The sequence below is a fragment of the Podarcis erhardii genome, assembly GCF_964252035.2.
Source record: "Podarcis erhardii genome assembly, chromosome: Z".
Classification (NCBI taxonomy): domain Eukaryota; kingdom Metazoa; phylum Chordata; class Lepidosauria; order Squamata; family Lacertidae; genus Podarcis; species Podarcis erhardii.
The window spans coordinates 38,751,710-38,774,308 of NC_138504.1; the positions used below are offsets into that span (position 1 = coordinate 38,751,710).

At 44.9% G+C, this 22,599-nt stretch overlaps 1 protein-coding gene across 4 annotated transcripts in view; it reads left to right on the top strand.

Moving 5' to 3' along the window:
• Positions 1-22,599, top strand: part of SCAI (suppressor of cancer cell invasion) — an 81,139-nt gene that overhangs the window by 27,934 nt on the left and 30,606 nt on the right. For all 4 annotated transcript variants that reach the window (XM_081847616.1, XM_081847618.1, XM_081847615.1 and 1 more), the window contains one exon: positions 18,532-18,663. In XM_081847616.1, coding sequence (XP_081703742.1) covers positions 18,532-18,663 — 132 coding nt within the window. The remainder of the gene's footprint in view (positions 1-18,531; positions 18,664-22,599) is intronic.

Sequence of the window (22,599 nt, forward strand, 5' to 3'; positions counted from 1 at the left end):
CAAAAATATAAAGAAGTTGACACACTTTCCTTAAGCCCTCAGCTGACTTGCTGGCACCGAAGGTAGCTCACTGGGAGACAATCTGCCTTGCATGCAGAAGGTCCCAGGTTCAGGGAGAAAACAATATCTGAAATCCTGGAGGGTGCTGCCATTCTGCATAGACAAAATGGAGCTAGATGGTCTGACTTGATATAAGGCAGCTCCCCATATTGCTGTATTGGGCCTAGATATGGGAAGGCCCGGAAAAAAACTGGAAACATGGGGGGGCGGATACAGGGTCCCCCCCCCATTTCCCCCCCGAAGCCGTTGGAAAAAAACCTGGTCGTCCCCCCCATGTTTTTTTTAAAACCAGATTTTTTAGCAGTTCCCCCCAGGCCTTCCCATTTTGGCCTATAGCGGAGAGCCCCCATGAATTCAGAGCTGGATGGAGTGGCAGATATCGCTAGAGTAGCTCCTAGCCAAAGCAAGGGAGGTGGCACTCTTCAAGTGGGTGGCCAGAGGCAGATGTATAGCCAGGTGTGCAGTTAAACTGAGTAATGGAAAGAGGTGTGTCCATGAGACTAACAGCTGAAACCACAGATAGGAAGTAGATAGGATCAGGTACTCCCAAGGAACAGCAGGTTGCACTCTAGAAAGGCTAGAGACCTGTATACAAGGTAGTATGTTGCTTGAGGCAAAGGCCCGAGACTAGTACTGTTTATGTGATTAAGAGTTGTTAGCCTTTCTCTGAGTCATAGAATCATAGAATTGCAGAGTTGGAAGGAACCCCAAGGTTCCTCATCTCGTCCAACCCCTTGCAATGCAGGTACCTCAACTAGATCATACATGACACATGGCCATCCAACCCAGGGTTGGCCCGTAAGGGCGCAGGCCCAGCGGGGGGGGGGGAGAGAGGTGCAAAAATCATGCCTCTCCACTCTGGCTCAGAGTGGCTAGAAGGTCTGTCCATGCATTCCTCTTGTGCTGCTCTTCCATAGCTGTGGGAAACTGGGTGAGGCATTCAGTCTCCTCTGAGTGCCTTGGCGGAGGAATCTGGTCACTGGCATGGGCCATTGCAGCAACCCTGCAGGGTCCCCTCTCCAGTTAGAAGTGGGGAGAGTTGCAGGAGGAGGAAAAACTGGGGGGAGGAGGGGAGGAGGAAGGAGACCAAAGAGAAAGCAGTGAGTGGAGGGAGGGAGGGAGGCAGGAACAGAGAGATGGACCAATAGAGATGGAGGAGAGCAGACCCAACCTTCGTGGCCACAGAGGAAATCGCTGGGTAAGTGGGAAAGGTGGCAAAAAACTTTTTTACAAAGATTCTGGTACATTGTCTCTTCCAGCTTCAAAGGTGCCGATACATCTCCTTTCCGAGGGTACAAGGGAGCCTAGGTACACATCTGATCCAACCTCTGCTTAAAAACCTCCAAGGAAGGAGATTCCACCATCTCTTGTGGGTGGCTCCTAAGAATAGATTTTCCTGGGATGGAGGAACAAATTGTCTGGCCTCCCTATATTCTACTTGGAATTTCTTTTGAGTTGTGGTAGAGGCCTGGTTCTCTTAAGCCTAATGTACCATCCAGGTCCCTTTCTTTTCCCCTTTCCATTCCTGCAGTTCTGCCTGACTGCCTAGCTAAACTGCTTCAATCTGCAGCATAATCTATCACTAGATCTCTCCCTCCTCCATCTCCGGTGCTAAACAATGTACAGTACGTGCAAAAAGCAGATCTGACTGCTAGATCACGTCTATGAGGGAGATGAGTAGCTGGCACCACAGCCACTTGAAAGTGACGGTCCACAGCAGGAAATAAGTCCATTCATCTGTAGAACCTAGGCCCTTTGCTGTTACCTATCCTGTGTCCTACTGTGCAGTGCAGAGAGCTTGGCTGTGAGTAGCAACCAGTGTTGCTAACAGGAAGGCACCTGGTACATCCAAAAGGAAGTTTAGAAAGTTGCTTCTGCCATGCCTGGCCCACTGCTCTTCATGGGTATCTGCTTCAGCTATATGGGTAATCTACCTTCTCTGGAATGTGCTTCCATGAGACGCAGTGATGGCCATCAACCTGAATGGTTTTAAAAGAGAAATAGCCCGATTAACGGAGGAGGGCCAGTGGCTACTAACCCTGATGGCTCTGCTTTACTTCCACTCTTGGAGGCAGAAATGATTCTGATTGCCAATTGCTGGAAACTGCAAGAGAGGAGAGTGCTCTTGAGCTAAGGTCCTGCTTGGGGACTTCCCATAGTCATCTGTTTGGCAATTGTGAGAACAGGATGCTGTATGGAGCCATGACCCATCTAGCTCAGTCCTTCCAAAATTGGGATGACGCTGTGGGTTAAACCACAGAGCCTAGGACTTGCTGATCAGAAGGTTGGCGGTTTGAATCCCTGCAACGGGGTGAGCTCTCGTTGCTCGGTCCCTGCTCCTGCCAACCTAGCAGTTCGAAAGCACGTCAGAGTGCAAGTAGATAAATAGGTACTGCTCTGGCAGGAAGGTAAACTGTGTTTTCGTGTGCTGCTCTGGTTCGCCAGAAGCGGCTTAGTCATGCTGGCCACATGACCCGGAAGCTGTACGCCGGCTCCCTCGGCCAGTAAAGCAAGATGAGCGCCGCAACCCCAGAGTCGGCCATGACTGGACCTAATGGTCAGGGGTCCCTTTACCTTTACCTTACATGTTGTTAGTCTACAAGTCTAGTTATCTCTGATCATTAGTCTCATTGGCTGAGGCTGATGGGACTTCTAGTCCCAAACATCTGACAGGTACTACATTGGGGAAGGCTGATGAGGCCCAGTACTATCTACTCCCAAGTGGCAGTGACTTTCCCAAGCTCTCAGGCAAAGAAAGACTCTTTCCCAGCCCTACTGGCTGATGCCTTTTCCCAAACTAGATAAGAAGGGCTATTCTTGGAACCTTTTAAGCCAGCGTGCACCTGCTCCATATGTTAATACTTTGCAGATGCAAATTTGCTTGCCCCACATGTAACATCAGGTGTAGGGCAGGCTGCTGTGTTTTGGGGGTGGGGACAAATTAGGATATCTGCCATGCCCAGAGGTTGGAGGTTGCCTACCACTCCCACCATTATGGTGTATAAAGCAAAACACACCCAACATTTGTGTATTCTTTATCATACACATTGTCCATCAGTATTACCAAACTCTTTGCTGTCCTTTCCCCCTCTGTTCTGTCTTGCAGAGATGCTGGCAGGTTATTAAGGGACAGAGCCGGAAACAAAAGTAATTGAAACTGCTGGAGCCTGAAATAAAATAAAGGAACGCCCGCCCCAATCTTTCCCCCCTCTTTCTTCTAATTTTAGCTTAAGGAGCTTCACTGGGTCACATCGATCAGTTCCCTGGGTCATGAGAAGTTTATCGCTGTCCAGAGCTTGGCTGATAACTCGGGGGAAATAATTTGGCGTCTAATTAAACTGGCATTTAAAATGCGCCAAGTCTAGTAAGTGGCATATTGAATACCACTCTCCTCCCTCCCCAAGCTGAGTAGTTTTTTTAAAAAAAGAAAAAGGGAAGCTGCTTTGACATAACCATTCGCACTAAAGAGAGAAGCAGCAAGACTTGGGTGGGCCAGAAATGTCCTACTGTAGTGTGCTGCACTCTGACTTTCTTTTTGACAGCTTTATATATATATATATATATTAATGATATTTATTCAGAGTTTAAAAGTTACAAAAAGAAAAAAGAACAATACAAAATACAAAAGAAGAATACAACAACAACAAAAAAGGAAAATAAAATAAAAGTAAAAGTAAAAATGAAAAATACATTCACTTAAAAATATAAAAAGAACTGATTAGACCTTTACATAACTTTCTTCCTTTACTTATTTCCTTGACCTCCCCTCACCTCCCAATTTTGTATTCTAGTTCAAATCGTTAATTCAGCAAATCCTTCCAGCCTTATTTTCATTTAAGTAATTTAATTTATTATATTATAATTTAACGTCCTCTCTTTCATCAAGTTCATCAACTCATTTTTACTTAATCCTTTATATTATTTCTACCAAAACCACCTAATTTTCTTTTTCCAACAACTTTCTAACATTCCTTAATTTTACAATATTTTTGAAGATATGCTTTAAATTTTTTCCAATCTTCTTCCACCGACTCTTCTCCTTGGTCCCGGATTCTGCCAGTCATCTCAGCCAATTCCATATAGTCCATCACTTTCGTCTGCCATTCTTCTCGGGTGGGTAGTTCTTGTGTCTTCCAATACTTTGCAATGAGTATTCTTGCTGCTGTAGTAGCGTACATAAAAAAGGTTCTATCCTCCCTTCGCACCATTTGGCCGACCATGCCCAGGAGAAAGGCCTCTGGTTTCTTCTGGAAGGTATATTTAAATACCTTTTTCATTTCATTATAGATCATCTCCCAGAAGGCCTTAATCCTAGGGCACGTCCACCAAAGGTGAAAGAATGTACCCTCAATCTCTTTGCATTTCCAACATTTATTATCGGGCAAATGGTAAATTTTTGCCAGCTTGACTGGGGTTAGGTACCACCTGTAAATCATTTTCATTATATTCTCTCTTAAGGCATTACAAGCCGTAAACTTAATACGTGTGGTCCATAACTTTTCCCAGTCAGCCATCATAATGTTATGTCCAAAGTCTTGTGCCCATTTAATCATAACAGATTTAACCATTTCATCTTGTGTATTCCATTTCAACAGAAAGTTATACATTCTTGATAAGTTCTTAGTTTCAGGGTCTAACAATTCTGTTTCCAGTTTTGATTTTTCCACCTGAAAACCAATTTTCTTGTCCAAATTGTATGCCTCCCTTATTTGATAATAATGAAGCCAGTCTCGTACTTTAGTTTTTAAACTGTCAAAGCTCTGCAGCTTTAATCTATCTCCATCCTGTTCCAGAATTTCCCAATATTTTGGCCAGTTTGTCTCCATATTAAGTTTTTTCAGAGCCTTAGCCTCCATTGGAGACAGCTACCTTGGTGTTTTACTTTCAAAGAAATCCTTATATCTCATCCAAACATTAAATAGTGCTTTCCTGACAATATGGTTTTTAAAAGCTTTGTGTACTTTGACCTTATCATACCACAGATATGCACGCCATCCAAAAGCATTATTAAAACCTTCTAAGTCCAAAATGTCCGTATTTTCAAGAAGCAGCCAATCTTCCAGCCAACAAAATGCGGCTGATTCATAATAAAGTTTAAAGTCTGGCAGGGCAAATCCACCTCTTTCTTTAGCGTCAGTTAAAATCTTAAATTTTATTTGAGGTCTTTTTGACAGCTTTATAGCCTGTAGAGAGATAGGGAGAGAGAGAGCTTTTGCATACATGCATTGTTGAGTTTCTTTTTGCCTTGGGTGTAGAAGAGGTGGGTTTGTGACCTGTCCCTAGAAAAACAGAATCCTTTTTTTGGAGGAAAATGTCCCCTGTCTGGTTTGGACTTCAAATGAGACGCCACCCTCCCTTTTTTGAGGTCCTCATCACCACCCTCAAAACTGCTTGGGTGGGTCTGACAGCTCTTGCCCTTCTCAAGGTGGCTCCAGGTTGACTGAAAACCCCCAAACCCTATACTCTGCAGAGCCACTTCTCTTCCTCCCACCCTTGCAATGGCTTCAACCTTCCAAGCATAATGGATGCCTCCCTCGCTCCTTTGTAGCTGGGCCATGGCGAGCCCAGAGGGAGGCGAAGAGGGAGAGGGAGAGAAATACAGGGCTAGCCAGCAGCAATGCTCAGAGGAATGACCAATGGCTTCAGCATTCTGTACACGAACGCACAGAGTATGGGAAACAAGCAAGAAGAACTTGAACTCTTAATACAGGCAGGCAAATATGACCCCAATAGGCCTAATTACTGAAACCTGGTGGGATGAGACTCACAACTGGAATGTAGAAATTGAGGGGTACAACCTGCTTATAAGAAATAGATCAAACAGGAAGGGAAGAATAGGAAAAATGTGTGCATTTGTGAAGAGATCCGTGACTTAGAGCATGGAAAGCAAGTTGAGAGATTATGGGTAAAAATTGTAGGAGAGGGAGACAGCAGTCCTTAGTGTGGATGTTTGCTATAGGCCTCCAAGCCAGACCATCAACCAGACTTGGATGATGCTTTCGTATAGCAGATTACTTAACGTTCAAAAAGAAGAGCTATAGTAGTATGGCAGACTTCACTCCCCCCCGCCCAATCTGTTGGAACTCAAACTCTGCCAGGAATGTAGAGTCCAACAAATTCTTCCACTGCCTCGCTAGCAATTTCATTACCCAGAAGGTGAAATAAGCACTGGTCCTCACTAATGGGGAGAAACTGATCAACAAAGTGAAAGTATGGGGAAACTTGGGAGGAAGTTTTCAGTTGGCAGTGGTGCAGCAATAAAACTGCTAGCACATTCACAAAGCTAAGCAGGATCCAGTATGGTTTCAAATTGAATGGGAGACTGCATGTTGAGGTTCCTGCATTCCAAGGAGTTGGACTAGATGTCCTTAGGGTCCTTTCCAACTCTACAATTCTGTCATTCTATGATTCTATGTCCTCATTGATTTCACTATACACCAAGGGAAAGTTGAGTGTAGTCAGACGTGCACACTGGACTTTAAGAAGTCTGATTTCTAAAAGCTTAAGGAACTACTAGGTAAAGTCCTATGGTCAGAAATATTCAAAGAGAAGGGAATCCAAGATACCTGGGAATTTCTTAAAGGTGCAATACTGAAGCCATAAAGGCAGCCAATTCCAAAAAGAAATAAAAGTGGAAGGCACCTAAAGAACCAGGTGTGGCTAAATAAGGAGCTTAAAGATGAGCTGAGATGTAAGAAGGGCATGTATAAGAAATGGAAGAAAGAAAAAATCACAAAGGAAGAATATACAGAAGTAGTCAACAGCTGCAGGGAGGTCAGGCAGGCCCAAACTCAGAATGAACTGAGGCTTGCAAGACAGATTAAAAATAACTACGTTTCTTTGGCTATGTTCAAAGCAAGAGGAAGAGCAAGCAAGTAGTAGATCCTCTGTATGGGAAGATGGAGAAACACTATTGGATGACAGAGTGAGGGTGGAACTGCTCAATACCTACTTTGCCTCTGTCTTCACCCAAAAGGAAAGCAGTGCCCAACCTAGTGATAACAGAATAAACAATACAAGAAAGAGCTGCAGCCCAAACAAGGAAAAGAGGTGGTAAGGGAACACCTAGCTAATTTAAATGAATTCAAATCTCCAGGGCCTGATGAACTGCACCCAACAGCAGTAAAGGAGCTTGTGGATGTAATCTCATAGCTTCTGTCTATAATCTTAAAGAACCTCACCTGTTCTCCAAGAGTTCTCTAAGACTGGATGTGGGCAAATGATGTCACCATCCCCATATTCAAAACGGGGAGGAAAGAAGTCCCAGGTAGCTATTAACTAGTCAGCTTTTTTTCTGGGAGTACTCAAGGGAATGCAGTACCAAAACTTTTTGCTTCTTCAAATGTTAAAAGTGTAACACTTAGTGTAACAACTTCACGGTGAGTACCAGCACCTTTTTTTTCTTTTTCCTTTTTTTAAACACTGGATACCAGGAAAGGTGCAGGAACAGATCTTTATAAACAACTTGGATGAAGGTATTGAGGGATGCTCCTCAGATTTTCAGATGACATCAAGCTGGGACGGGTGGCTAATGCTGCAGAATACCTTAACTAGACCCAAATCAGAATTCAGTATTACTTTAACTGGTCCCAAACTAACAGAATGAATAATAATAATAATAATAATAATAATAATAATAATAATAATAATAATTTATTTGTACCCCCCCATCTGGCTGGGTTTCCCCAGCCACTCTGGGCGGCTTCCATAGAAACCAAAAATACAGTAAAATATCACAGATTAAAAACTTCCCTGAACAGGGCTGCCTTAAGATGTCTTCTGAATGTCAGGTAGTTATTTATCGCTTTGACATCTGATGGGAGGGCGTTCCACAGGGCGGGCGCCACTACTGAGAAGGCCCTCTGCCTGGTTCCCTGTAGCTTTGCTTCTCGCAATGAGGGAACCGCCAGAAGGGACAAATGTCAGGTTCTCCTCTTAAGCAGGAAGAACCAACTGCACAAATATAAGATGGGGAGGGGCACCTGGCTTGCCAGTAGTACATCTAGGGTCTTAGTAGACTGCAGGCTTAACATGAATCAACAATGTGATGTACATGCAAAAAAAGGGCTGATGTTATTCTAGACTACAGTGGTACCTCAGGTTACATACACTTCAGGTTACATACGCTTCATGTTACAGACTCCGCTAACCCAGAAATGGTACCTCAGGTTAAGAACTTTGCTTCAGGATGAGAACAGAAATTGTGTTCTGGCAGCGCGGCAGCAGCAGGAGGCCCCATTAGCTAAAGTGGTGCTTCAGGTTAAGAACAGTTTCAGCTTAAGAATGGACCTCTGGAACGAATTAAGTACTTAACCCGAGGTACCACTGTACATCATTCTGCCTTGGTCAGACCACACCTGGAATACAGTTGTACCTTGGTTCTTGAACGGAATGCGTTCCAGGAGTCCGTTTGACTCCCGGAACTGTTCGAAAACCAAGGTGTGGTTTCCAATTGCCTACAGGAGTGTCCTGCAGCCAAGTGGAAGCCGTGGAAGCCATGCTGGACGTTCGGCTTCTGAAAATTGTTCAAAAACCGGAACACTCACTTCCAGGTTTCGATCGTTCGGGAGCTGATTTGTTCGGGAGCCAAGGCATTTGAGATCTATACCTCACCCATGTATTGGATTATGGCAGTGTGCTCTGTGTGGGGCTTCCCTTGCACTTGATCTGCAAACTGCAGTTAATAGAAAATGCTGCGGCATAATTACCAACAGGAATGATAACTTGTCAGCATGTAACACCTCTGCTCAGAGACCTGCACTGGTTGTCGATTTGCTACAGAATCAGATTTGAGATCACCTTACCCTGTATATGTCAATTCGATCACCACAATCTGTGGAACTGGCACTATTACGGGTACAACATAATGCCCGTTTTGCATCTGTAATAAATGGATCTTATAGTATGGCACTAAAAGGTTTAGAAATCCTTGCCTATTTGCATCAGACAGGCACCTTCACTATTACTGTTTTTGGCACCCTCTGAAAACATTTTTGTCTAGGGAAACCTATCTGGATATATAGAATGTTGATGTGCTTTAACCTTGAATGTTTAAATAGCTGGTTTTAATTGTTCTTAAAATAATTTAATTTTTTATTCTCCTTGTTAACTGCTTTGCATTTTTTTTGTCAGGCAGTATGTAAATTTCATGTAATAAATAATTTGATGAAAATGTACTGGCACGATGATCAGTACATTTTCCAAGAGCTCAGTTGGTATATATTCGCACCCATCACATAGCCTGCCCAGCCTTCATCCCGCAGATTCCTCATCTGCAGTTTCATGATTTACTTTTCTCCTGGCTACTTTTTGATGCTTTTTTTTTGAAATGTGGTGTTTTATGCACACCCCACTTCCCTTTAAATGGCTACCACCTCCTTTGCCAGCGCTTGTTCTGAACTAAATTTGGTGGCTTGACGTGTTTTTCCTTGTAATGCTGCTCGGTAGAGGTGGGCAGGAATGGGGAAGAATATGGCTTTGTTCTCTCCCTCTCCCCCCCTCCCCTCCCCACATTTCCTTGCATCGCCAGGGTTTCTTTTGATACTGTCACTGCTGTTTTTTTGATAATTTTTATTTTTTTGAGTGTCCAGCCACATGCTTCCTGCCATCATTTGTCTGACTAGGGTCTTTGTAGCTTCTGCCTGCCAAGCTCTCTGGGCTGAGCGTTAATGGTTCCATGCCATTTGCCATGTGCTTTCAGCATGGACCGTTCCTCAGTAGTAAACTGCATGGATCTGTAAGCCACGCCCAGCTTTTCAAATGGGACAAAGCCTTTGTAAGCTCACCTGTCTCTTGAGGTAATATTGAGTGTCCTGCTCAGTGTTCCTTTAACACATGAAGCTGTTTACCTGTCCCTCCCAAAGAGGAGACCTTTCCATAGTGGTCCCTTGAGATTGTGGAACAACTTACCCCGCTGTGTGATTTTTGTGCACCTCCCTTGAGATGGGTTTTGAGGATGAGAGAGATGTAGCTCTTGGGAGTCTTAGACTATTAGAAGGAACAGCAAGGAAAAGAACTGGAAAGGCAGGATGCAAATTTGAGAAAGAAATCATATGAAACTTAAGAGAAGAGGAGACGAGTTGGTTGGTAGGTAAGAACCAAGGTCACAGGTAGAGAATGAGGCAGATGAAGCTGAATTATTGGCACCAACTCCTAGGGTCCCAGGTCCCTTCGGTCCCGCCAACAAAATGTTTGAGAGCCCTGCCAATAAAATGTTTGATGGGCATTACAGTACTGTGTTTCTTTCTTTTCCATGTTTGGACCCCATTTCCCAACAAGCCCTGTAAAGGAACTTGTACTAGGCTTGCTGGATGGCAAGAGACCTGGGATTGGGCAAAAACCTCTGACATCATTTATGATGGCCCTTGTGATTGGAGCAGAGAGAGACGAGTGGGGAGAGAATGCAAATTGCTTGCTCCATGGGGCAGGTTCACAGAGCTCTGCCAGGAGGAGAGAGGAAGCAGCTCCTGGTCATTCACGATTTTAAACAATTCAACTAGGAGTGCCTTATTCAGATGACTGGAGGATAACGCTCCCCACCTATTCTCCTTATCATTCTTATCATATCAGCCCTTTTCCCCATAGTCCCAGGGCGGGTTACAACAATTAAATATTTAACCACAATTTAAAACAAAATATTTAAAAGCATTTTAAACACCTTACTGTCACAGAAATAAGGCAGGTCCTAAAAATATGCCGAAGCAGGCAGACACATAATTTTGCAGCCCACCCTCAATGATTTGGGGCTGGTGGAGGGAGAGGCAACCAGATGCTAAAAACTTTGGTTTGGGGACAGTTGGGTTCAAGTCCCTTTTTAGCTGTAAGAATTCAGAGTATTATGTCCAGTAGGAGTGACTTAAGATACGCAGGTGAACCACCTGAATCCCCATTTTGAATAAACTCTAGTCTAAAACATGCATTGCAAGTTCTATAGCACCACGTTTGATGCACAGTGGTGGCAGCTGCGGCCCTTAGCTTGCCTTGGTGTCTGTTGGCAGGAGTGGTGGCCAGTCCTGTGGTTCAGGGGCTGAAGGAGGTGCTGGTGGAGAGGAAAGCCTGAACAGGATTCTGGTCCCAGTGCAAGGTGTGCGCACCACCCACCACCATGGAGCAGGTGAAGGCGCTGCAGGTGATTTAGGATGAATGCAATGACCAAGCCTAAAGTGGGCAGGGTTTATCTAGCCCCCTTCCATATTTTATTCAAGTTGGTGCCCATGAGCTGAATTATTGATCTCTTCAAGCATCATCTGGCAGTTGGTCTGGACTCTATTGTGAGGATATTCTAGCACTAGATTTCCTGCATGAAGCCAGAAGCTGGGTGAGCCTACGAGGCCTTCTTTGCCTCTGATTCTTTGTTCTGTTCATTTCCCCAAATTGTTAGTGGAGATTTTGACCGCTTCATCTGCCTCAGAAGCATTACCCCTCTGAGGTAAAGGGGAACCAACTGTGGCCTGCAAAAACACAATACTTGTTAGAACACAAAGTGCTTATTTAGCTGTGATTAGGCAGGCAGGTGGGACGCGGGTGGCGCTGTGGGTAAAAGCCTCGGTGCCTAGGACTTGCTGATCGCATGGTCGGCGGTTCGAATCCCCGCGGCGGGGTGCGCTCCCATTGCTCGGTCCCAGTGCCTGCCAACCTAGCAGTTCGAAAGCACCCCCGGGTGCAAGTAGATAAATAGGAACCGTTTACTGGTGGGAAGGTAAACGGCGTTTCCGTGTGCTGCGCTGGTGCTGGCTCGCCAGATGCAGCTGTGTCACGCTGGCCACGTGACCCGGAAGTGTCTCCGGACAGCCCTGGCCCCCGGCCTCTTAAGTGAGATGGGTGCACAACCCTAGAGTCTGTCAAGACTGGCCCGTACGGGCAGGGGTACCTTTACCCCTTAGGCAGGCAGGTAGCTGGGAAGGCAGCTGCTAATCTGTGAATAACCCGAGATCCCCAGAAGGAATGTGTTGCAGGTGGTAGAGAAATGAGGCATTGTATTAGGGTCTGTGGGGGGTAACCAGGAAGGGAATATCTGTGCCAAACTAATAGGGAGGTTTGTGAAAAGGATGCTGTTCCCCCCCTCTCAATTACTTTGTGCCTATGAGGTGGCCAGTATTTGTAAGTATGGCTCTTCCTTGTCCCTTATTACCCCATTGCACTGTGTTCTTCCCTGGTCCTTGGCATATATCCTGATGGCAGCAGAATCTGTAGTTGTTAAGTTGGTGGTCTTCAACATAATGTGTTGGGAAAAGGTTGTTGGTTTTGGCCCAGTTTTCCAATTTGTTAAGCTCATTGTGAATCACGATCCTATCTTCACTGCATTGTTTTCTGTTCTGGACATGGGGTGGCTAAGTGAACACCAGCAATTTTTACTTCTGTGTTTGCTAAAGTTATCCAGCATCCCTAGTGCTAGCCCCCTCCTCCAGCCACCGCTCTCTACAGCAGGCTTCACCCAACCTGGTGGCTTCTATGAACCTTCTATGAAATATGGTCATACTGGATGAGGTTGATGGGAGCTGAGATCCAAAACACCCAGAAGGCACCAGGTTGGAGGTTTCCCTACAAATGCTCTTTTCAGTTTGCATGGGGAACGCATTTGGCTCTCTGACCTCTCTCTCCTGCCACAAGCCTTCTATAGTGTCCTTGTTTTTGCTTAAGTTTGGAGGACTAATCTTCCTGAAACTTGCTAGATTTGAAGATGTCTGTCACCACTTTCTTATCCTTCCTTATCAGGAAAATGAAGAGTTTTCATACCAAGTAGGTTGCAAGAGTATTTCGACATAGAACCCATAGGCTGCACACTGCCTTGTTGTGTGGGGATGGCGGAGCAAGGCCAAAATTTGACGCCCTGCCCTGCCCTCGCACTGCCTTTCCAAAGCTGGCTTAGTGAGGCTCCAACCTTTGGCAATGAGCCACAAGGCTCTGGCTAGCTAGGCTTTGTGAAAGACGTAGGCGAAATCTAGGAACCTGTCAGAGCACTCACACCTCCTTCCCAAACCCCAGCTTACCCAATGTAAGGGCTGGGGGGTATCAGATGATTCCAAAGGCTACCCAAAAAGCACACTGGACTACCCTGATCCAGAGCAACCTTGCCTGAAGTGTTGTTAGATAGAATGATAGTAATGAAACTCTCTCTCTCTCTCTCTCTCTCTCTCTCTCTCTCTCTGTGTGTGTGTGTGTGTGAACTGATTGCAGAATTCAATTTTATACAAAATGTGTGCTAAGCATGTTTTTTAAGAGTCACACATATATGCAACCCTGGGTGTGTCACTTAAAACGCCTTGAGAAACAACCTCTCTGCAGAATAGTTCCACTGTTCCTTTTGGGGTTTCATCCTCTTCCGTTTCCCCCTCCCCTGCCTTTTCTTTCCAGTTGCCCCATTTTCGTTCTGCGTCTGGATATTTTTAGCCTGCTTTGTATATCTGTTTCTCTGTCCTCTCTCTCTCTCTCTCTCTCTCTCTCCCCCCTCCCTCTCTCCCCACCCTTCCCAGTTTGCTTTTCTGTCAGAGGCAGGGAAACTGGCATTTTCTCAGTTTTCTCATTCCCACCCCTCCTCTCTGTTGGGTCTGCCTTGCCATTTCTCCATCTGTTTCTGCTTCCATTGGCTTGTTCACACCATCTTGTTTACTTGCTTATTTAAGTAAATTCAGTCTTGGTGTTTTCCACCTAGTCTTTTACTCTCTTTTTTTTTTGTACAAATCATGTAAAGGTTCTAGGGATAGAACTACAGCAACATGTTCTGCTCTTTTTAATGTGAATACAGTGGTATTAACATTTTCCAGAGATAATTTCAAGGAAGGAAGGAAGGAAGGAAGGAACTTCTCTCCGCTCCCTCCTTCCCACCTCCACCCCCACTCCACCTAATGGGCTGGTTTTCAGTCTCAAAAGTGAGGACTGTGTTTCTGGTGATGACTGAGCAGGTGAGCACCAGAAGAGCCCCGCTGGATCAATCTAGTGGCCCATCTAGGCCAGCATCCTGTTCTCACATTGGGAAGCCAGATGCCCCAACAGGAAGCCTGAAAGCAGGACTTGACTGCAATAACACTCCTCCCTCCTTTTATTTCCAAGCACTGATAAACAGAAACATACTTCCTCCAGCAGCGCTCTAGTCCTCATTGTTAAGAATGTAGGAAGCTGCAACAGAGTTGGGCTGTTGGTTCATCTAGCTCAGTGTTGCCTACTCTGACTGGCAGCAGCTCTTGGGTTTCAGGCAGGAGATCTCTCCCAGCCCAGCAAAGATGTGCCATTGGGGATTGAACCTGGTCCCTTCTGGATGCAAATCAGATGTTCTACCACTGTGATGTGACCTGATGACTTTTAGGCAATTTGCCCTGCTGCTTTGAATAATATAGCAGCTGCTGACTTAAACATAGCAGACGTGATGTTGTATTCTGATGTTATCTCAAGTGAGAAGATGAGTGGTAGGTGTATAGTCTGTCATATGTTTGAGGACTGTGGAGAAATATTATTACACAAGAGAAATTAAACCCGCCTCCCGATTAACACTTCTGCACTTACCTGGAAAAATGTCCAACTCCACACACTTTGGAAGGGGGGAGAGGCAAAACATGGTGTATAAATAAACCATAACACTTTTCCTGCCCCTATTCTTGTTTATTTGCTATGCAAATGCCTGCCTAACTCCTGCCACCACAAGAGTCATACCTTGCCTCTAGCACAACCCTATGTAGAGACACACTGAGATTCAGTGGTTAGTGTGTCAGACTAGAACAGGGGTCAGCAAACTTTTTCAGCAGGGGGCCAGTCCACTGTCCCTCAGAGATTGTGGGGGGCTGGACTATATTTTTTTTTGGGGGGGATGACCCAAATAACCCAGAGGTGCATTTTAAATAAAAGCACACATTCTACTCATGTAAAAACACTAGGCAGGCCCCACAAATAACCCAGAGATGCATTTTAAATAAAAGGGCACATTCTACTCATGTAAAAACACGCTTATTCCTGGACTGTCCGCGGGCCGGATTGAGAAGGCGATTGGGCTGGATCTGGCCCTTGGGCCTTAGTTTGCCTACCCATGGACTGGAACCTGGGAGACAAGGGTTCAAAGCCCCACTTGGCCGTGAAGCTGATTGAGTGGCCCTAGGCCATTCACAGCCTCTTAGCCTAACCTACTTCACAGGGTTGTTGTGTGGCTTAAATGAGGAGGATGATAATCATGTACATTGCTTTCAGCTCCCTGAAGGAAAAGGTGGGTGATAGATATATAGTAACAGTGACTACAGTTTGGGAAAGTGACATGGGAAACCTGTTTTCAAACCTGTTTTGTCTGTGATCCTCACTATGTGTGGCCAAGGCACTGTTTCCACATAACCTCCTCACAGGGTTAAAAAGCCTTCTCTTTTCTTTTTGCTTTGCTCTTTAAAAAAATAGTACCTGCCACCATTTCTTGCTCTCAACTATCATTAAGGCCCAAAAAGACTTCCCTGTGTTTTTCACAGGTCACACCTATATTCCTTTGCTTATGCATGCACACCCCATTCAAAATAAATGTTGCCCCACATTAAAATAATCAGCATTAACAGTGCCTCCCAGTTGCTGTTGCCAAGCCTCCCATCAGTCCCCTTGGTCTCTATTCCCACCTCCTCAGAAACATGGAGTTATGTCTTATCTAAATCAGCACTTGGTAGACTGCATGGCCTGAAGAAGCCCATCACCACACCTTAGAATATATTCAGTGTGACAGGGTAGGGTTTTTTTGTGGGGATGGTCGAGCAGCGCCATGTTTGTCAGTAAAGTGGGCATGGAACTCCAGATAGTAGTGTGAATTTGAATATTTTTCAAGAGGTAAAATAATAAGGGTGGGAGATGAGTTGGAACATATAAATGATTTGGTTTGGGGTTTTTTTTAATGAACAAATCATTCTTCTGTTCATAACCTGTGTGTGTGTGTGTGAGAGAGAGAGAGAGAGAGAGAGAGAGAAGAGCACAGCTTTTGGCACGAAGAAATCAGCAATCACTTTTACGCTGAAACCAGAGCTTTTCAACACCTCATTAGCAAACCTCATTATTTCAAGCAGTAATTATTTGGGGGCTCCTGGAGCATAATTAAGCAAAAACCTGCAAGAGATGACTGGCCGGCACCCTTTCGCGTCTGAAGCAAATCTTTGCAGCGGTTGCATTTGTGTAACCAGCACCCTTGATCCTTTAATTCGCCTGCTTTCCATTTTACCTGTTGGTGACTTTTCCTGCTGGTTATTGGCACATGTTGAAAAGTATGGCTGGATCCAGACAGGGGTAAGGCTGGCAGAGGAGGTCTGCTGATGGGGAAAAATCTGTCAATCAAAGGCAGGGGTGGGGAACCTGTATGTAGCCTTCCAGGCACAGTCAGACTGCAACTCTCATCATTCTGGACCAGGGGTCAGCAACCTTTTTTGGCCGTGGACCAATCCACCGTCCCTCAGACCATGTGGTGGGCCGGACTATATTTGGGGTGGGGGGAAATGAACGAATTCCTATGCCCCACAAATAACCCAGAGATGCATTTTAAATAAAAGCACACATTCTACTCATGTAAAAACACCAGGCAGGCCCCACAAATAACCCAGAGATGCATTTTAAATAAAAGGACACATTCTACTCATGTAAAAACACGCTGATACCCGGACCATCCGTGGGCCGGATTGAGAAGGCAATTGGGCCGCATCCGGCCCACCGGCCTTAGGCTGCCTACCCCTGTAATCTGGACCATTGGCTTTGGTGGCTTGGGCTGCTGTGAGTTTGAGTTCAACAACATCCGCAGGGCTGCAAGTTTAAACGCCCTAATTGAAGGTATCTTGTGGTCTTGACTTTACTGTTCTTAATTTCCCCTTTTAGTATTCATTAGCACTGTGTCACATTCTGCAGGATGGGGCTATTGTAAAGAACAGTGATGCCAGCAATTGATTGCACAACTGAGAGGTGGAAGGTGATGTGTGCATGTTCTTGGGTGCCTTTTAATCTTTTTTTGCCTCAGCTATCAAGTGTTTGGGAAGCCACTTGCAGTGGGGCAATTTGGTGTTTAGAAGCTGCATCAAGCAAATTTGATTTATCCTCTCTCTTCCCCATTCTCCCCCTTGCTCATGTAACTTACCAGTTGTTGGATGGTGAAATGGAAATGCCCTCCATTCAAGGGTTTTGAGAATAAGGAGAGGAGTAATAAATGCAGTGATGGAAAATTAACTGGATATGGCATTGATGGAGCTGGAGGGGGGGAAGGCTTTGGGAAAACTTCAGTCCTGGCCTCTCTTCATTTCTAGCAAAATACTCTGCATACAATTTGGGATGAAATCAGAGAATGATACTATTAAATTCACAGTACTCTCTCTGAAAAAAGACTGGGGAAAACGAAAATGGGAGGTCCTAGAGGAGGAGATTGGGATTCTATCATAAATACAACAGGAAGCAACAGGAAACAGAACTTGAACATAAGGAAATGGGCTTGAATTAAAGTATATAGAATGAGGAAATAAGGAATACTGTTCCAATATGTACTCACATATTGGAGGGATCACATAGTGGAGGGATTTTAACATGGACATGTAACCAGCAGACAAAAAATCAGAAGCCCTTTTCATCTATCTCTAATATTTCTTTTTCTTTTGTCTTTTGTCTTTTTTTCTCCCTCTTTCTTTCCTTTTTTTCTTCTGTTTCCTTTTTCCTTTTGGAGCCCTATGTTTGGGGCCTTTGTTATGTTTTGGGGATTGTGTACTCATGGGGGTGGTAGATGGTTGATGGAGGGCCGGGGGGGGGGGGGGAGACAGGGTAATGTTGGTCTCCCAGCGTGAGAGGCTGGGAGGAGAAAAGAAGGATCCCAGGTGAGATCTGGGAGGGACTGCTACCCTCTGTAGGTGGTGGGGGCTGAGAATTGCCTCTAGGAGAGGACTCCATATTCTACCTGTTCTTTTTCTAGTTTTTGTAGCTATTATCTTATTGTACCGTGGAATACTTTTATATGTGGTGGTGGGGGTTACACCCACACATCTACACTTACTTATAAGTTGCTGGAAACTGCAGGAAGGGAGAGTACTCTTGTGCTCAGGTCCTGCTTGTAGGTTTCCTACAGGCATCAGGTTGACCACTGCAAGAACAGGATGCTGGACTAGATGGGTCATTGGCCTGATCTAGCAGGGCTGTTCTTAAATTCCAGCTGTGGGGTAAACCTACAGCTCTACCAGCGGACAAAGCTAGAGAGACTTAACTGCACTGGCACAGGGATCTTTTTAAAAAAACAACCCACAACTTTAATAGGCCCCCCTTGATGTATGAATGGAGCAAAGAAACAGCAAATGACAGTCACTTGCTGAGACTCTCTCTCCTTGTGGATTTTAGTAGGCCTCCGTGGGGAGGGTGATGTGTATTTGCATGTGTGTGTGTTTTCCCCTTTTCATTCTTATGACACTGTATGTGCCAGACTCCCAGCTCCAGCATTTTCATTCTGACCTTCTTGCCACCCATGGCTAATCTAGATTTTTGCCTGTGTTCCCTTTCTAGGACTGAGTTTGCCCTGAAAGAAGCCATGTCGACAGGCGGCATGGAGGATGACATCCCTCAGGGAGAGAGGAAAACTGTCACGGACTTCTGTTATCTGCTGGATAAATCCAAACAGCTCTTCAATGGCTTAAGGTCAGTCAGTTTCAGGTGTTTTGTACAGGTAGGGCTTGAGCTGGGGGAGAAACCAACAACTCAAAAATTCTGGAATCTGGCAATCTAGATTCCTTACCGGGAAAAGTTTAAATCTACAAACTGTATTAATTATGCAGATTTTGCATTCCTCGTGTTTTGCACAATTCTAGTTTTGCTAATAACACAGAGCTCTGCAGTATGCTGAATCTCTACTCCAACTCCAGAAACCTTCCTGGATCCACCCCTCTGGCTTCTGAAGCTTTATCTAGAAGTTCTCAAGTGCTTGGCAGCTACCACAAGGATATAATACAGTATGTGATTCAAAATAAGAGATCACCCGAACACCCTCAGTTTCCTGAAGTGTGTACAGCTTACAGGATTCTTGGTGTGGAGCATTGGGTTGCCTGCATGCAGAATATATTGTTTTTCCTTGGGAAAAGAGTACATAGCTGACATAAATGAGCAGAAGGATTTGGGGAGATGAAACAGGAGACTGGGCAGTGACTGTGTCCATTGCAGGAACAAGAGCAGGGATTACCAAGTGAGGCCAGATGGGTTTATGGATGAAGAAACTCAACTTTAAAATGTGGAAGAAAACAATCGGCAGCCTTTTTCTTTTCTTCTTTCTTTAAAGAGCTAGAAGTTATTTCTTTGAAACATCATTTTAGTCAGAGGCTGTGTGTTTGTGGCTTTAGAAACAGCAACCGCCCAAACTCGAGGATTCTGCCAGAGCTGTCAGATTGTCCTTTAGATATCGTGTCTGCTATACAATTGCAAAATCTTGGTGCCTCTGTGTTCTGCCTCCTTAGGGGGACACTTCTATTTTATTCACATTTTTATCCTTCCCTTAAGGATCTCAGAGTGGTATTCATGATTGTTTCTTCCAACCCCGTTTTATCCACCCAACCGACTTTCTTTCCCTCTCAGCCTAACCTGCTTCAGAGACAGACATAGAGAATGGCCCAGTTGGCATGTAGGAAGGCATTGTTTTCCATTCTGCCCTGTAGTCATTGCATGACGCATTGTTTCTGTTCTGCTGCAGTTCATTTTCTATCAAAAATAGTTATTTGTCTCGCTGTCTGCTGTGGCAAAATTATGTAACTTGCTTAAATAGTTATGTAAATTATATTGTCATTATGTTATTCCACCCCATTCATTTTAATGCAAAGGAAACACAACGCAAATGGTGGTGGAGGCGGGAATGCAGTCAGTTACGTATCATTTGCAGACTGAAAGCAGCAACAACAGCAAATGCCAATCATATTTGCTGGATTTATATCAATTCCTGAAATGGGATGAATAAGTGAACATTAACAATTTCGGCTGCTGCTTCTGTTTTCATCGGAATTCTCTGATCTCTATTACCCAGTGAGCTTTAGCCAATGATCTGAATCCAGGTCTTCCTACTGTGAGTCTCCCAAAACATTTGGAGGGCCACAAGTTTCCCACCCCTGTGTTGTTTTGAGGAAGGACCACAGCTCAGTGGTAGAGCATCTGTCTTGCATGCAGAAGGTCCCAGGTTCAGTCCCTGGCATCTCTAGAAAGAACGAGGACTAGGACAGACCCCCATCCAAAATCCTGGATTGCCTATGGTCCTATGTGTTAAAGACTGATCCTTGGTTATAATTAGATGCAAGTGGAATTTGTAAAGTGCTGAACATACCTCAAACTTTGGTGCATGTGGTATGCTCAAAATGGGCACACACAGCAAGAATTTGTCTCCCATAAACTGCCTCCGCAGCCTTTACCAGTTGCTTGCTCCAGTATGATGATCCTGTACCTTCCTGCTTTAGAGCTAATATTCACAAAGAGCTGTGCAAGTAAGGAGAGGGGCAGTGCTTCAAAGCCCACTACCTGTTGCTATAACTTCAATGGCAAGCTGAAAAAAACCAAATTAATGAAAAGCAAGATAGTGATCGGCCCTGATGCTGCTTCATTGGCAGGCATCTAAGAGGTATGCATCCAAGAATCCTCTCATTTAAACTCTTTTATGTCATACTGAATCTGCTTTTCCCCTTCCCTCTTTTAGCCAAGGTGACTCTAGCAATTGTTTTATTTTTTTGTGGCTCAAATGTTAAATTCCTCCCTTTGTGCCAGAGGCATCCCTTATGTGAAGCAGCCTCCTATAGGCAGTGGTTGTTGTTTTTGACACTGTCAAGGTCCACCGAGTGGAAGGTAGAAAGAAGGGTCTGTTCTGGGAGAAAGGAGCCAAGGCTCTTTAGCAAGCCCCCTTGGAAGCTGCCTGAGAGCTTGGTATAGTGAAATGGTGGAGGTGGTGAACTGCATCTTTTCACAGTTAAGCTTATACCCTACTTTTCCATATGCAGTTCCCTTCTGTCTGAAGTGGTATGACCCAAAACTACCTTCTCATCCTGCATAACCTGAATGAATACATGGCAGCAGAATGAGGTGGTGGAATCTTGAGCTGTTAAGTATTTATGTAAACATCAGTGACGACTGATGCCCATTGGGACTGATAGAGTGAAAGACTGGGAGCTCAACAGTAGATGGAGCCAGAGCCAATAATAGATGGAGCTAGGGCCAACCAATTGTAGTTCTGCTCTCAGCCTCCTGCCTGCTGAGTTCCACAAGGGCATCCCTGAGGCCAAGGAGGATGAATACGGGCAGGGAGGTTCTCCTCTTTGACTGGTTGTGAGCCAGAAGGTAGGTAGGTGGGGGCTAGCTGAGGGTGGACTGAGGTTAGTGGGGCAGTGCCCCCTATTAGCCCAAATGAATGAGGCTCCACTGGTAAGCATGTATTTAAGACTTTATACCACTTTTCAGAGAAGACTGACTGTCAGTATGGTTTATAATCACACTCACAGAAATGAAATATTGAAAACACATAAAATAACCAGTCACATCCTGAAATATATAAGGCAAGATAGCCCATTTCAAACTGCAATCAAACTAACCCCCAAAGGCCACAGCAAAGAAAAACATCTTTAAAACCCATTTGAAAGAGACTAGAGATGGGCTTTGCCTTGATACCACTTGGAACTGAGTTCCTTAACGGGGTCTCAGCTCCTGATGTCAGGCTTCAGAAGCAGGTTCACATTATTGAATGTTCCACTACATGATTTTCTTTGTAAATACATGTTATTGAAGTCCCACATCAGAGACAAAGGTTCTTGCCTTGCCTGCTTCAAGCTACTTCTCTGCTTGAAGGAGTGAGGTTTTTTTGTCTTGTTTTGCTTTGCTTTGCTTTGTTGTAATGTGATCTCTCTTCCTCCCCTCACAGTGGTACAGTCCATGCTGCGGCCTCATTGCCACTTCATTCAGCTGTGCACACAAAACTGCTTCTTGTAGAAGAGCTCCTGAGTGCAGGCATTTATAGTCTTTGCTGTGTGTGTGTGTGTGTGTGTGTGTGTGTGTGTGTCCTCTAATCATGCATGCACACTGTCTGGTAAAGCAACCTGCCTGCGAGTAAGAGGTGGAAAGGGGAGGGTGTGCTGCTGCAGAATTCCGGCTGTATCTTTTGGCTCAGAAAAACACGAGCCAATACATTTCTCCAGAAATGAAAACTGGAGCAAATGGTACTGTGTTTGACTGGCTCTACAGAGAGCCTGGGCTTAGTGCCTGCAGGTCTGTGGGGATCACTTGGCGTTTGCTGCTCTTGGCTCAGGTTCACTCGCTGGTGCCTGTGGGTAAGCAGCAGTTACCTGAGTTACCGTCTCCCAGGATAATAGGGAGTGTAAGAGCAGGAAGGGGAGGTACAGAGCACCAACTGACCACAACAGCAGTATCTGTTTACAGTGGCGAGTGGCGGGGATTGGATGGTGAATGTCAGTCAATATCCAGCCTGCTCTGGACTGGCTGCTTGCTTTTAGTGTTAGACCAAAAATGTGGAGCGAAATAAATCTCGCCCGTTGCTTTTTTATTTTTTAAACAATTTTTATTAAAATATTTTCCTTGTTTACAAAAGCACATGCGCTG